The sequence below is a fragment of the Sardina pilchardus genome, chromosome 3, assembly GCF_963854185.1.
Source record: "Sardina pilchardus chromosome 3, fSarPil1.1, whole genome shotgun sequence".
In the NCBI taxonomy this organism is placed as follows: domain Eukaryota; kingdom Metazoa; phylum Chordata; class Actinopteri; order Clupeiformes; family Clupeidae; genus Sardina; species Sardina pilchardus.
In genome coordinates, this window is record NC_084996.1 from 13655730 (window position 1) to 13670436 (window position 14707).

The following is a 14707-nucleotide window of genomic DNA, read 5'->3' on the forward strand; positions in this document are numbered from 1 at the left end:
CACTTTTCGGTTTCTAAGTTAGACCATAGCCTTTAGATGCCAGGCCTACTTTTTATAGATTGCAAAGATTGCTCTCTACTGAATGTACATTTGTTTATTTATTTGTTTACTGGGTACAATGTACAGCAATGTAAGACCTTGTCAGCTCCCACCTGCATTTCAGATGAGGGGTAAAGAGACTAAATGTAGCATCCCCTCCCCTCCCCTCCCCTCTCTCTCTCTCAGTCTCAAACCAAGCCGTTAAAGTATTTGACGACTTGTTGTCATAGTGATGAATACATGTTGACCTTCAGAATAATCATAAGGCAAAATTAATGAATTTTCCACAAAATTCAAGAACTCTGGCCTAAGTAACACGCCTCGCTCTGCTTAATGCGCACCAAAGATTCCAGAGCGGAGCGCTCATGATCTTTGGTGCGCACAAATGAAATGCGAGGCTATGAAGTAACAATGAGATATTGTTTTGACGCAATCAGATTCCATTTAGTCTCATTTCATGCCCGAGGTTCTTTCTTCAGTGTGGGTCCATACTCCACAGGCACTATACAAGTATCAACAAGTGCACTTTTATTTATTTTCCATCTAATGGGTAATGTATATTTTGCTGGAATGTATAGGCTATTTACTGCTGTAGTATTACACTTAATAGGATTAGGAATAAATCAGCTTAGCTCTCACAGCTAGCTCTCTTTTACATTACCTGACCTATGGTGTATAGACTTGGCATCTGAAGCACAGAAACGATAGAATTAACCTGAACAGAATATATCATATTTTTCACAATACAGACCTCAAATGAAACCAACCACGATAGACCACCTGACATGAATATCCATGTTAGCAATAATGTTGAGGACGACCAGCAAGAAGATGACCAACATTACGACAGTGACTCTTCTGTATATGAGGACTGTCTGGAAGAATTCACCTCCTGCTGTATAACTTCCACAACAGAAGATGAGGGTATTACGGAATCAGAGAACAGAGTGTTACAACTCTCACCCATGTTTGCCAGGGCACAACAAAGCCTGTGCCCAGGTTCCTATGTGTCAAACCATGAGATGGAGGATGAGGACGACACGGCTCCAGGCCCAAGTGCTTCATCGTTGACATGGCTCACAGATGATGAGGAAGATGAGCTAGAAACACCGGTGAGTGTTAGCTGGCCGAGAATCCGGCTCCACTGCTTTTCTATGTAAGCCTTAGTGTTATTTACCGAAGATAAATAGCATGCAAATCTATTTTTTTTCCATAATGATAAGAGAAGAAAAAACATGGTTGCTGTTATGACTTGCATTGTTTCCCAAGAGTCAACTATTGTAAATCAGAACCAATAAGCCAATAAGATCAATTTCATACTCTTTCCATTTCACCAGGTCAATGAAGAACAAGACATCTATTATGGCTGCAGAGGTCTTCCATTCTTCACTGGCGATGAAAAACATTGGGACCTTGAACTTCCTAACGGACACTTTGAGCCATCCCCTCGACATGGATCTGATGAACAGAGTGCAAAGCATCCCACATCATTCTCTACTGAACACACCTTTATTTTGCAAAGCGACGTAAGACCTTGTCAGCTCCTGCCTGTATTTCCAACAAAGAGTGAAGCGACAGAGTATAATAACATGAATTTTTCAAACAGCTTTCTCTCTGAAACAAGGTCAGCTGATCTTGTGCTTCTCCATTCGTAGATAGATCTGGAGTCCCCGCAGAGAAGTTGCAACCATGAATCAATGGGCTTCAGTAGGGATGACACCTTCTCCTTCACAGATGAAAAGAAGCATCACATACCAGGGAATAATTATGCATTAGCGCCGTCTTCTGTTGAGAGGCCTGATGTAGAGAGTAACAAGGGCAATCATGTCTCATCTACATCTTTTTTTCATGCTGCAACTGTAAACAGTGACTCTAGAGCCACTGAGTTTGCAAAGGATAGCTTTGTAAAATCAACCAATTCTTCTCCTGCACTATGTGGAATGCATGATGACCACCAGCCTCTTAATATAAGTGGCAGTTCTGATTTGAAAACGCCAGATAAAGCCAATCTGTCACTCTCTGTGGAAAAACCCATTCTCACCACAGCAAAGCAGATGATAAGCTTGCCCTCAACATCAGGACACTGGCACAGGCCTACAGCAAAAGATAACAACCCTATAGACCACAGAGGAAGGGATAACCAAAGAAATGAACTATTATCTGACATTGCCTCACACACTTATAACGATGCCATTTTAAAGGATGATGAAGAAGACGAAGACAGGAATCACTGCTTGCCACTATGCCAACGTCCTGTTTCAAGGCGAGTAAGCACTGTATGGTTCCCTACTCCAACTTCCATACTGTCAACAAAAGCTAGCCAGCAAAACGGTGAAAATCTAAATCCTTCTGGCTTTAACCCAACGATTCTTTACTTTGGTGAGCACTTACATGACGACATATCCAAGCTTATGCCTCCACCTCCACCCAAAACAGGTGGAAAGGCACACGGGAGAGGGGGTAGACGGAGGCCGCACTCTGAGGTTGGAGTTGCTACCGGAAAGTCAATAGCAGCTGATTCTATTTTTTTCACCAAACAGCAACACATGATGGTCAATGGATATGACGCTGACGATGAAGGTGAAAATACCTCAAAGATTAAAAGGGACAAAATGGATAGCATTCAGTCCAAATCTAACATGACCAAGGATCAGTCCTCCGAAATGAAGGCTGGATCGTTTTCTCAAAGACCTGTCCCATAGTTTATCAGGATAGTTCATCAAGAGCAAGTACTTCCGGTCATAAAGAGGACGAGTCTTTGCAGCCATGAGAGAACAGCTCTAAGCTCTAAGTGAAGAAATATCTGCAAGAGTTCAATAGTTAGAAATAATGGATGGTTCATGCAGTAATATACATAAACCAGAATAAACCATGATTTTATCAACTTTATAAAGAAGCAAAATATAATAAAACTGGAATACAATTCAATTGTGAACTGCATTATTGTCTCTGTATGAGTAGGCTAGGCCTACAGTAGCCTACATCACAGTGATGTAGGTCTATTTAATCAGTTCCTCAAACACTGAAAACATGTTTTTTTTCCCTTCGCAGAATGTGTGACATTTATTTAGAGGACAGGGGGTTTATTATAGCTATGGTACGGTAGGCCAGAGTATTAAAGAGTTTCCCTTGCTAGCCTACTGTACTTGATTTGATAGCGTGTGATAACACATAAAGGTAGGCCAGTAGTTTTTAGCCTAGCTTTTAATATCAATATCAGACAATGTCTAGCTCTAGCAGGGAATGTCACAAATGCAGCCTTGGCCACAACAGCCTTTAATAATTTTCGCAAAACAACCAGAGCTCAAAGAAAAGACAGAGTTCCTACCATGTGATAAAGAAGTCCATTATTGTCAAACAGCAAGCCCAAAGGTAAACATGACACAAGCCCGCCCACCAGAAATGCGTAAGCAGAATCCTGGCGGGAGAGTTGACCTACTGTAGCTGAAATTGAAAAAGATGCTACATTGCTATCTTGGCATTACACAGGGTATACTAGCGCCTTATTATTGTCATATTATCAATAACTTTTATTTCCACTAATTGTCTGCAAACTGACTGGAAAACGTTACATAGTTAAAGGCGTAAGGTACGTTTGCTTTTTATAAGAATAGTTATGTAGTTTAAATCTATAACTAAGCTATTGCTATAGCTAACATCAGGTGTCTGTTAAAGTTAATTCTCATTTGTCAAGTTTCAGGTTGTGCTTCAGCTTTCCGTTGAGCTTACAAATATCAGTGGAAACGTCTTAATCTACCAATAATATTATGTGAAATCTTGATTGATGTTATACAGGATTATTCCACTGCTCGGTTGAGTTCCCCATTGTTCTGCGTTCTATAAGGGTGTGCATTAACTTTGAATAACCGCACGGCTATGAAGTAGTTCCATTGTTTTTGACCGTATTACACTTGAATATTAATTCGCCAAACTTGTTGTGAAGTTTAAATGCACTGTCACGTTACATACAAGCTGTAAAATACAGACGTTCAGATCATAGTAACGTTTAGCATATGACAGAGGTGTCATTTAGCTAGTTAGGTGGCAGTAGGCTAAGAAAAATAGCAATCTTTCAAAGTTAACGTTCATCAGAATCCTGGGGTGTGCCAGCTTGACAACGGAAGATTAGAACTAACGACTGGCTTTTGGCCATAGCAACCATCCATTTAGAACTAGTAACCGCAGTTTGAGAAATGAGTTGAAATGTGTCTGGGAAAAGTAGTTCTACAAACAATACCGCTCTAGCGATTAAAACAATTAAATTAGCACCGGAAACGAACACAACGCAAGTGGCAACAGTGGAATAAGCGGGATAATGGACTTCACGCCGTGCGGTTATTCAAAGTTAATGCACTTTTCTAGACGGAACGTCCCTCCGCTTCGCGTCGGGCCGTATCACCGTCTAGAACGTGCATTAACTTTGAATAACCGCACGGCGTGTCGTCCATTATCCCGTACTTACAGAACTGAGAAAATGTCCAACGTGGATGTCATTTACAAGAAGGTTCACTTCAGGCACGACCCACGCTGGTCCGCGATTACTGGACCCAGTGCAGGCGATGTGGTGCTGTGTGTTGCATGTGTTATTGAAATGATGGAGAGCAAAGATGTTTCGGTAAGTGTAAATTGTAGTAGAAGTAACTGTAACTGTAAACTGGTATTACTTACAGTAATGTCCTTGCAGTGTGTACGAAAGTCAGTGGCATTGGCTGGAGTTGGTGGAGTTCTAAAGCGATCTCCTGGAGCCATCAAAGAGTTGCTCTCCCAGGATGCTAGAGTGGGACTACACTTCATTGCCTCTTTACTGGGTAAGATTAGTGATAGTGATACAGCAATAGATACAATTTTGGATTATGAATTCTGCTGTGACTAACGATTATTATAATTATAAAGAGAGAGAGAGAGAGAGAGAGAGAGAGAGAAAAAAAGTTATTAGAGTTTCCGAACGCCTTCTGCCTTGTTTTGTCCCCAACGCAAAACAATACCCTGCTGAAAGCAAAACCCCAGCCTGACCAGCTTAAGGTGGTTTGCTGGTTGACCAGCTTGTTAACCAGTTTGTTTGACCACCCTATGACTGTTGACCAGCTAGACTAGCAAAACTCTTGCAAAAACACTCCTTCAACACACCCTCAACCCAGATTGCGATGGTTATTCAGCTGGTTTTACTTGTCATACTATCTCAAGCTTAACACTGTCTGGGGTGGCTGGTCTACATTGCTGATCTACATTGCAGCTTATGATGGTCATTCTACACTAGCTGCATCCCACATGACTGGCTGGTTACATCAGCACGACCAGCTTCCTCAGATGGTCAAGCCAGTATGTCCACCTGGTGGCCTAACCAGCAGCAAAGACCAGCGATAGCTGGAAGAAAACCAGCAAAGGGCAGATACTGTAAAACAAGCTATAACCATCTACCAGCATCAGCTGTTTTTTTTCCAGTAGAGTATTTTGTGTACTGGGGAGTAAATAGGCCTAAAACTCAAAATATTCAGAATAAGAAACTGCAGTCAAAGATGTTTGTAGGTATTATCCTGAAAAAAATTACACAAATTCATTGACATTATTCAGCCCTAGTGTAGTGTTGCTTTTCTAGTTGCTTAGTTATTTCAAATGTAAGAAACAACTAAACGAATAAGTTCACACCTTAAAGTGTAGACATTTCAGTCATGTTAATGAAATACCCATTTACCTCTACTCTAGGTTGACAGTGTTAGGCTAAACTCTGTGAATACCTCCAGCATACCTCTGCAAACATGATCATGCAGAATCAGCACTTACTGTATGTAAGAGGACCCTTTTTCTGTTAATGTATATATGTAAATATCCTCTCCAGGGATACTTCGCTCTTCTGAAGACTCAGCCACTTTGGAACAGGGTATACAAGGTTAGGCATACCACCACCATTTTGGTTTTCCTTTTACTGTTTTATTTGAACGTGGGTCTGGCTCTTTGAATGTGGGTAGGAAACTGTGGCCTATATTTTTTTATTATGATGACACTACATGCACAGGATGCTACTTTAAGTTGTTTCTCCGCTTGGTGATTGCTTAACAAAGTGCTGGGTTGCACCAGGTGACAGTAGGAGAAGAAGTACAAGTTGCAGGAGTACTTCACAGTGCAGTGCACAGTGCAGTGCACAGTGCAGAATATCTTATGAATAATGTGTCAAATGGTCCATTTATAATTGATAATGTGTCAAATGGTCCATTTCAAACATAGAAAGCGTAGGAAATTGAACGTGAAAGCTAATGCTGATGGTACAGTAAGTGCTTGCATGTGGGTGCATTGGGTTACAATGGTGAGTATAAAGTACATTTAAGGTTATTGTGTGTGTGAGTGTCTGTTTTTGCTTTATTTGTGCTAATGTGTGCGTGCGTGTGTGTGCCATAGTTCTTGTTCATCTGCTTTTGGAGCTGCAGAGTGAGCAGTTTGTACAGGACGTACTGAATGACATCCACACACAGGTACTGTATGACTGAGACCTTGTCACTGAAACAGTTATTTCTTACACCGTTGAATGGCAAGTTTCACTGGAACAGTTATTTTTTTGGGTTCAGGGATTTTTGTGCAGGTCAAAATAAAATTATGCTATATTCATGTCAGTTCACACAAGAACTATCAATCCAAAGTATTGACTGTACAATCTTTGCATCTACAAGACCCATGGGTATGACTACCAACAATATATAAAAAAAATCTTGTCATGATGTAAAAGTCGGGTGACACGGTGATCAAAAATGTGCTCAAAATTACATTATAGTCCATATTCTTTACATATCGCTCCCTGTTCCCTGGCTGTAGATGTGTGTGCGTTCTTGGTCTGTCTACTCTTGTTTGGTAAACAAATTACCCATAGGCGCTTCAGTATTAATATGTCACTCACATCAAGGAGCGAAGAAGGGAAGGGCACCAAAGTTGGATATCTGCAATATCTCAATGTTTGGACACAAATGTGGGCCTGATGTTTTGTAACTGCACAGTGCACACACTAGTTTATCACAGTTTAGTTTTAAAGCCTAAGTAGGTGCTGATACATTGATACACTGATACATGATAAATAGATGTAGAAACAATTTAACTGAGTGAACTGTTTTTAATAATAAGTATCATAGTTAATTAGAATGAGAGGAGATCACCTTCAGAGTGATTTTGAGAATAATAGAAACTCTATAGCCAATCAGAATTTCTTATCATTGGTCAGTTTGGATGTTAATATCATTATAGGTACAGTTTTTATACACAGTCTTTATAGTTAGAGTTCTTGGTGGACGGGCCTTAACAATAATAACGAATGATGAGTGTCGATATGTCTTTCTCCCTCCAGCTGAGCCAGCAGGCGAGTGTGAGAGGCTTCTTACCCATCTTCACATTTCTGGGGAAGCTGGTGGATGTACTTCCTGCTCTGCCCCAGACTTTAGCCTGCCATCACGGTAATGAACAAACCCACAGACATGTGTCTTAGCAAAATCGATATTTATGTTATGTGAAAGCAGAGAGTGATTGGCATCTAATCTTACCAACAGTTAACAGCTGTGGGTTTTACTGTACTAATTATCTGAACTTAAATGGAAAGGCAATTTCAGAAGCAATGCAGAATAACAATTAACTTTTAATTAGTTTCTTCCAAAAATAGTAATAGACTCTACATACTGTATAACCACATGCTCAGATGCTTGTAAAATTGTATGTGTATATGACAGGATGTCATGTTTGGAAAGATTTCAGGAAAAGTAATTAATGATTGAAGGTATTGAATAATCAAAAGTCCTTGAAAACACTTAACTTAACTTAACACAGAAACGTATAGAACTTTCTTGAAAAGTGCCTCTGCTCTCCCTCTCGCATCCTGACCCTCAACCTAGAACCTGCACTGCCTTGATTAGTCTTGTCTGTGTTACTCGGTTCAGTCAGACAATAGAGGTAATTCAGTCTCATGTTGGCTAGGGGATCCTGTATGTTTTGTGTGAAAGAGGCCCAATGCCCTGCCGACTGGGAGATTCTCATCATTGTTTCAAAGCTGTCATCTCCATAACACTTGTAGGTAGATGGTGGCTCTGTTTGTGTTGCAGGTGCAGTGTGTCATATCTGTGTGTGTGTGTGTGTGTGTGTGTGTGTGTACCTCTGCACTGCTATGCTTGAATCCACCGGCAGCCACTATTGCCACTATTGAATCCATACAGGCAGCCACTATTGACTGTTTTGGTCTTGTCAGTAGACAAAGGGGCCTTTCGTTCTTCATATTCCAAATCACACACACACTCTCTCTCTTATGCACACACGCACACACACACGCACTCACACGTACACACACACATTACGCTGTACATTATTCCTGTACAGGTGCAAGGGCAATGATGATTTCTGTAATGCATTATGCATTCGTATACTATCATAAACCACCTAAACAGCTGGCTGGATCTTATCGACAGCTCTGGGCTGCAAACAGAAATCAGAGGATTTATGAGTTTTGCCAAAAGCATGTGTTTTTGTTTTCCCACATTATTAATGTCTTTTCCCTAGTGAACAAGCTGCTGCTGTTTATTCTGTCTTTTTATCCACTCTCTTAACGCCCTGTCCCTGTTTCTGTCTCAGTATTCTCTCTGTTTCTCCACCTCTCTCTCGCTCTCGCTCTCTCTCTCTCTCTCTCTCTCTCTCTCTCTCTTTGGCTCTCCACCCCCTTTGGTCGTTGTTCAGAGCTTAAATAAGACATGCCAGGGATGTTCTGGGGGGGTTGATGTTCTCTGCTCTGAGCCACTGTGCTTTGCCGTGGCCCCATGCTCCTTCTGCTAAGGGCTTTTACAGTCAGCTCTGCTCTGCTCTGCTCTGCTCTGCTCTGCTCTGCTCTGCTCTGCTCTGCTCTGCTGTGCTGTGCTGTGCTGTGCTGTGCTGTGCTCTGCTGTGCTGTCTTATCCCCTCCGCTGTCCTGGGGTTTATCTGCCGGAGCCCCACTGTACCACAACTCACACGCCGGTACCCAACCAGCTGAGGCCCTCCAGCGACACTGAACCTGACATCATCTCCACGTGTTTATTGCGTTTGACGATTATCTGTGTGGTGAATCCAGCATCCCCAGTCCAGTCTCACGTTCACGGATCCTCCTGATCCAATCCATCTGAAGACAAACATAAAACAAAACATGAAACAATGGTAGATGCATTTGTGGGAGATTAAATAAGTAAATAAATATATGGATATATATTTGTTTAAAATGTTTCGTTTAAAAGTTTTGATGCTGTTTAACTTATTTATAAATGGTGTCACTTTAACTACCCAGCTCCATTCAAACAGACAAATGAAATAAATGGCTAATACTGTAAACAAACTTTAGCATTGTTTGTGCCACATTTATAGCACAATATTAACAAAGATATGCATAATATTAAGGTATAAACAGCCTTCATTTCTTTGGAAATGCTATCTAGTAATTTTCTGTTTTCAATTAAAAGTGAATTATGAGCCTGGAAGCCACTGAGCCTGTTTGAGTAGAATGTGCTTCATGCTTAACGAATTATTGAAGACTTTAAGACTCACCAGTTCCATTACACAAAGGCTAAGGCCACTTTTTATATTATAGTCCATTTTCCAAATCACAGTGAGTGCAGCCTGTTAAAGTGCCCTCTCGCAGTCAAGGCTGTAGCCAGACTCAGCAGGGCGTCAATAAGAAGTGTTGTGAAATGTGTAGAAAGGTTTGCTAGGTGCATCTGAATTTCTGCATAACATTTCCAGTATAGGTGAGCATGTCATTGGTGGCCTTTTTGCATCTTTATTGTATTTAGCCTAACCATTAACTTTCTCATTCGTTTTGACATGTCAGAGGTAGCCTAGGCCTGCATCTGCAACTACATGTCACACAATGGTGCATTGAGGGAAGGATAATTGTCTTGTCGGCTATTTTTACTTCATAAATGAAATGAAACGTGATACAGTTACTACAGTTAGGCTACGTGTCACCTTATGCTACTTTGAGGCGAGGATAATTGTCTTGTCGGCTAGTTTTGCTTGATAAATTAAACGGAACTCGAAGAAGGACATGACCTCAGTGACTTCTATGGTCGATACGGCCATGCTCACAGTTTATAGATGGTCAGTTGTGGAAACTTCAAAATCTCCTCTAGCCTTGGCTTTGTGGTCTTCATGATTTCCTTTAAAAAGTGTCTCTCGTCTCGTGTGCGTTCAATATGCGTTCCCAATTACATAGAGTTAGCATAACGTTCAAATTAGATCTGCTGCATAGTAGAAATGGCATATCGTCAGTGCATGTAACACACAGTTGCTGCATTTTTGACATTGTAAACGGAAATGAAAAGCAGTCTGAGCTACTTTTAGTTATTGGCCAAAGGTTGGTGCCCCCTACTCACAGAGCGTGATGTACAGTACGTGGTGGGTGCCTTTACTGCTCCCTCTCTCATTACTCTATTACTGTAGATGTCATCATCTGTGTCTATTTCATTCCCCTTCTAGCCTTGAGATCCATTTTTATTCCATTTCACAGTTCCCTCACATTTTGCCCTCCCTGCTTTTTCTATAAACATTTTTTTTTTTTGAGCACATCTTTAACTTTTCCGTGATTTATCTTTTGCATTATTTCTGTGGATTTCTCACTGCATCATTTCTGGCTCAATAGAAAATCTTTATCTATGCTGACAAGTGTTATTAGTGTATATTAGTGAGATTTATTATGACTTGACAGTGCAGAAGGTTTTACTTTGTTGAGCTCTGATTGAAGACATTGGCACAGTGTCTCAGACACAGTGATATGTCATGCGGTCTCAAAAAGAATACGCACGAACCTGCTAATTTTGCAACTAGAAATACATTACATCAATCTCATGCTTTCTCTCTCTCTTCCTCTTTGTGTTTGTCTTTCCCTCCCACTGTCCTCTCGCCTTCCCTCTTTCCATCATTCTCTGTCCTCCCCCCTCTCTCTGTCTCTCTGTCTTCCTCACCCCCCTCCTTTCTTTCTTTCTCTCTCTCTCTCTCTCTCTCTCTATCCCTCCCTCCACTCTCTCCTTCTCTCCCCCAGTGTCTCTGCTGGAGTGGTTGAGTGTGGGGCTGCAGTACCCTGATGAGGTGCTGAAGGCCTCCGTGTGCTACATCCTGCGGAGGGTGTGGGAGGTCCCTGCCGCCGCCCAGTCGCTGCCCACCCCTCTCAGGGACAGCATGGCCCGCGCCGTCCTGCACACCCTCCACCACGCCTCCACTCCTCTGCTCACCATCAACTGCCTGGGTGAGGGGGCTCGTGCTGGGAGAAGGGGAGGGAGAGAATAGAATAGAATTGTCTTTTTGGCTCACCAAAACACAGGATAAACAGACACATTTCTCATAGACACATTTATCATAGACATATGAGGGAGAGGGAAGGAAATATAGAGATTGTGTGGCTGTGGTACTAGTAGGAATTAGGAAAACGAAAAGGGAATTGGGAGAGGGAATTGAGAGTGCTGAGGATCAGGGTGATGTTGAGGAATGGAGGTGTGGATCAAAGGAGGAAGGTGGAAGAGAGTGATTGGGTCAGTGAGTGTGAGAGAGGGGGAGAGTTACAATGGCGCTAGTAAACGAAATACAGAGACAGAGAGAGAAAGACAGAGTGGAATAGGGGAAGAGTGTGAAAGAGGGCAGGTTATCAGGTTATGGCATGTACATGTGGGACCGTTGCAGCAGAGGTGGGGGTGGTGGTGGGGGGGGGGGGGGCTGACCAGACTGCAAGAGAGGGCTGATAAATTACAGGAAGTTTATTCTGCCGCAAAGGAGTCATGGGCTCTGCTAAGGTGGTCACGAAAGACAGTATTTTATTTATTTATTTATTTATTATTGTGGCAATAACACCAATAAGACTTTTGTGTGCACCTGGGTGTGTGTGTGTTTGCTTGCACTCACACCTGTTACTGTATGTGTGCACGTGTATGACCTGTCTGTGTGTGTGTCAGGCCTGTTGAAGCAGATGCTGCAGCTAGGTGAGGTGGTGTCGGTGCTGATGAACTGCAGGACTGAGCCGGACCCTGACGAGGGCAGCACGGACTGGTCCTCCTCACAGCACTGCTCTCTGCCTCTTGTCCTCAAGAAGGTTCTCATTCAGTCACTCAAGCACACACACACACACACACACACACACACGCACACACACACACGCACACACACACACTCAAGCACACACACACACACACACACACACACACACACACACACACACACACACACACACACACACACACACACACACACACACACACTCACACACTCTCACACACACATACAGTACACATTTAACCAAGACGATATACAGTATGCAGCAGTCATATCAACATTGTGTCCTCATGTCCTGTGCATACTCAGGGTTCCCACTGGTCATGGAATATCTGGAAAAACATGGAATTTTAGAAAGTGTATTCCAGTCACGGAATTTATTTTTGGGGGGCTAAGTCATGGAAAATCAGGGAATTGTCTCGTAGTAGTTTAACATTTACTTCGCAAAATACATTACTGTAATGGAAATATATTTAATTTATAAAACGTAAAAGATTCTTGACTGCTACGCAGGTCATTGGTCAGTATATTGTACTCTTCATTATATTGTAAGTCATGGGAATTTGGCAGTGATAGTCAGGGAAAAGTCATGGAATTTCACATTTGACTGAGTGGGAACCCTGAAGACTGACAGAGAACTTCATAGAGAATTTATATTGGGAAATATTTTAGTAAAGGGCTGGGCTTAATCCATGCAGAAAATCCAGAAAACAGCTTATGTAGTGCAGTGGTTCTCAACCGTGAGCCGCTAATCGTGAAAAAAATAGCATGTTGTCATTTTACATCAAACTAATATTTAATTGTCATTACCATTTCTAACACATATGCATACAGACAGATAAGGCAGTCTGGCATTGGCATCAGTAAACTGACAATAGTAATATTGCAGACTTAGTGTGGGCTATAATTTTATGTTTAAGGAAATTATTGTTATGAACATGATCACAATTCAGTATTTCATCCCTCATAACACCAGTAATAAAGTAGAAGCCTTATCCACCGCCTATGAAGATGGTTTTTCAGGATTGTCAATATCTACCTGATTACTCTGAATGGTTGAGGATCAAAAAACGTTGAGATCTACTTGAGTAACAAACCGTTTACTGTGTTGTTCCTATGCAGCTATGTGTGTAGGTGTGCTAGGTAAATTTGTGAGCTAAGTATGAATAAGCAAATGCCCAAATGCAAATTTCCTCTCACCAAAGATTATTCTCTGTGTGTGTGTGTGTGGGTGGGTGTGTGTCTGTGCGTGCGTGCATGTGTGTGTGTGTGTGTGTGTGTGTACGTGCATGTGTGTGTGCGTGTGTGTGTGTGTGTGTGTGTGTGCGTGCGTGCGTGTGCGCGCGCGCGCGCGTGCGTGCGTGTGTGTGTGTGTGTTACTGCAGTTGCTGTTGAGTGGAGATGAGATGCTGCAAGTTGCTAGTGCTCGCTGCATGGCTGCTGTGCTAGTCCACTCCCCCAGTCAGTACTGCCTGCAGTTCATCCAGGCAGACTTACCCGGTGAGCCAAACCCCAGCGCTCATCAAACTGACGGTTGGATAGTTATCTTATTTGGCAGAATTTGCTGACCAACAGTTATAGAAAGTTACGCATTGATATCACCCTGAGAATCCTCCGGTTTCACAACTCTTTGTTGCAACAAGCAGCTGGTGTCAAGTAGTTGCAGCTCTTCTTGATACCACCCTTTAGCCTGAGCTGACCTTAACCTCACTGTGTCACTCATGTTGCTCTCAGAGCATGTTCGTTTGTGTCTCCTGTCTCACAGTCTCACTCCTCTCACGTGGTCATGTGGTTGCTCGCTCTGCACTCTGCCTGTATTTGTGTGTATGTCTGTGTGTCTGTGTGTGGCTGGGTGGGTCTGAATGCATAAGCCCCCCAACAGTCAGTCTGTCTGACTAATACCTCCCTGTCATTGTGTGTGTGTGTGTGCATGTGTGTGTGTGTGTGTGTGTGGTGAAGAGTTCCTGTTTGAGCGCTTTAGCAGCAGCAGCGAGGCCATGCTGTGGTCGACTTACGGTTGCCTGCTCTTACTGGCTGAGGAGCCACTGTTCTTTTCCCAGTGTCATACAGTCTATGGTGAGTCCTGTGTGCAAGTGTGTGTGTGGGAGCGTGTGCTTGTGCATGTGTGTGTTTGCTTATATTTGCCACATTTGTACAGTATGTATCGTGGAAATGTCTGAGTAGGGTTCAGAAAATGAGCTCAGCAGAAAACATGAAAAACATAATATGTTATATAAAAATGACTTTTTATTAGCAGAAATCTCCAAAAATGTGCACAAACTATACAGCGTATCAAACAATATTACCTGAGAGCAGAGAGCGACACTCCTATCACCCCTTCAGCTCTCTCCCTGTGAGGAACTTCCTGTCCTCTTCAAGCCCTGCGCTAATTGCAGTTAGCTCCTCCAGGAAAACCTTGTTAATACAATAAAAGCACAATCAAATATACTGTACATCTTGACATTGTTCAAGCAGCACAATTGCATAAGACCAATCAAACAAATGGTGAAGCACTAATGTGCGATGATGTGGGGGTGCCAAACCCCATGTTGACACATTTGTGTACAGTATGTGCTGTGTATCACATTTCTGTTTGACACTTGGTGGTGGGTGAGACACAGTGCAGTTCAGACGACTCAAG

The 14707-nt window shown here is 42.3% G+C and overlaps 3 protein-coding genes across 3 annotated transcripts in view; all 3 read left to right on the plus strand.

The window, feature by feature from the left end:
• The first annotated feature begins 505 nt into the window (after positions 1-505).
• On the plus strand, positions 506-2967 carry LOC134076117 (uncharacterized). Its single transcript, XM_062531123.1, has 4 exons — positions 506-589; positions 789-1151; positions 1377-1565; positions 1695-2967. The coding sequence occupies exons 2-4, from the start codon at positions 825-827 to the stop codon at positions 2739-2741; spliced, it is 1563 nt and encodes a 520-aa protein (XP_062387107.1). The 5' UTR covers positions 506-589; positions 789-824; the 3' UTR covers positions 2742-2967.
• Positions 2968-4513: 1546 nt separating this feature from the next.
• Positions 4514-9144, plus strand: LOC134075890 (meiosis inhibitor protein 1-like). The gene is made up of 6 exons (XM_062530920.1): positions 4514-4654; positions 4724-4847; positions 5876-5926; positions 6433-6506; positions 7367-7472; positions 9107-9144. Exons 1-6 carry the CDS (start codon positions 4514-4516, stop codon positions 9142-9144), a joined length of 534 nt encoding a protein of 177 aa, XP_062386904.1.
• A 4355-nt stretch (positions 9145-13499) lies between these two features.
• Positions 13500-14707, plus strand: part of LOC134075891 (meiosis inhibitor protein 1-like) — a 26012-nt gene continuing 24804 nt past the window's right edge. Inside the window, exons 1-2 of the mRNA XM_062530921.1 lie at positions 13500-13566; positions 14026-14142. Coding sequence (XP_062386905.1) covers positions 13500-13566; positions 14026-14142 — 184 coding nt within the window. The remainder of the gene's footprint in view (positions 13567-14025; positions 14143-14707) is intronic.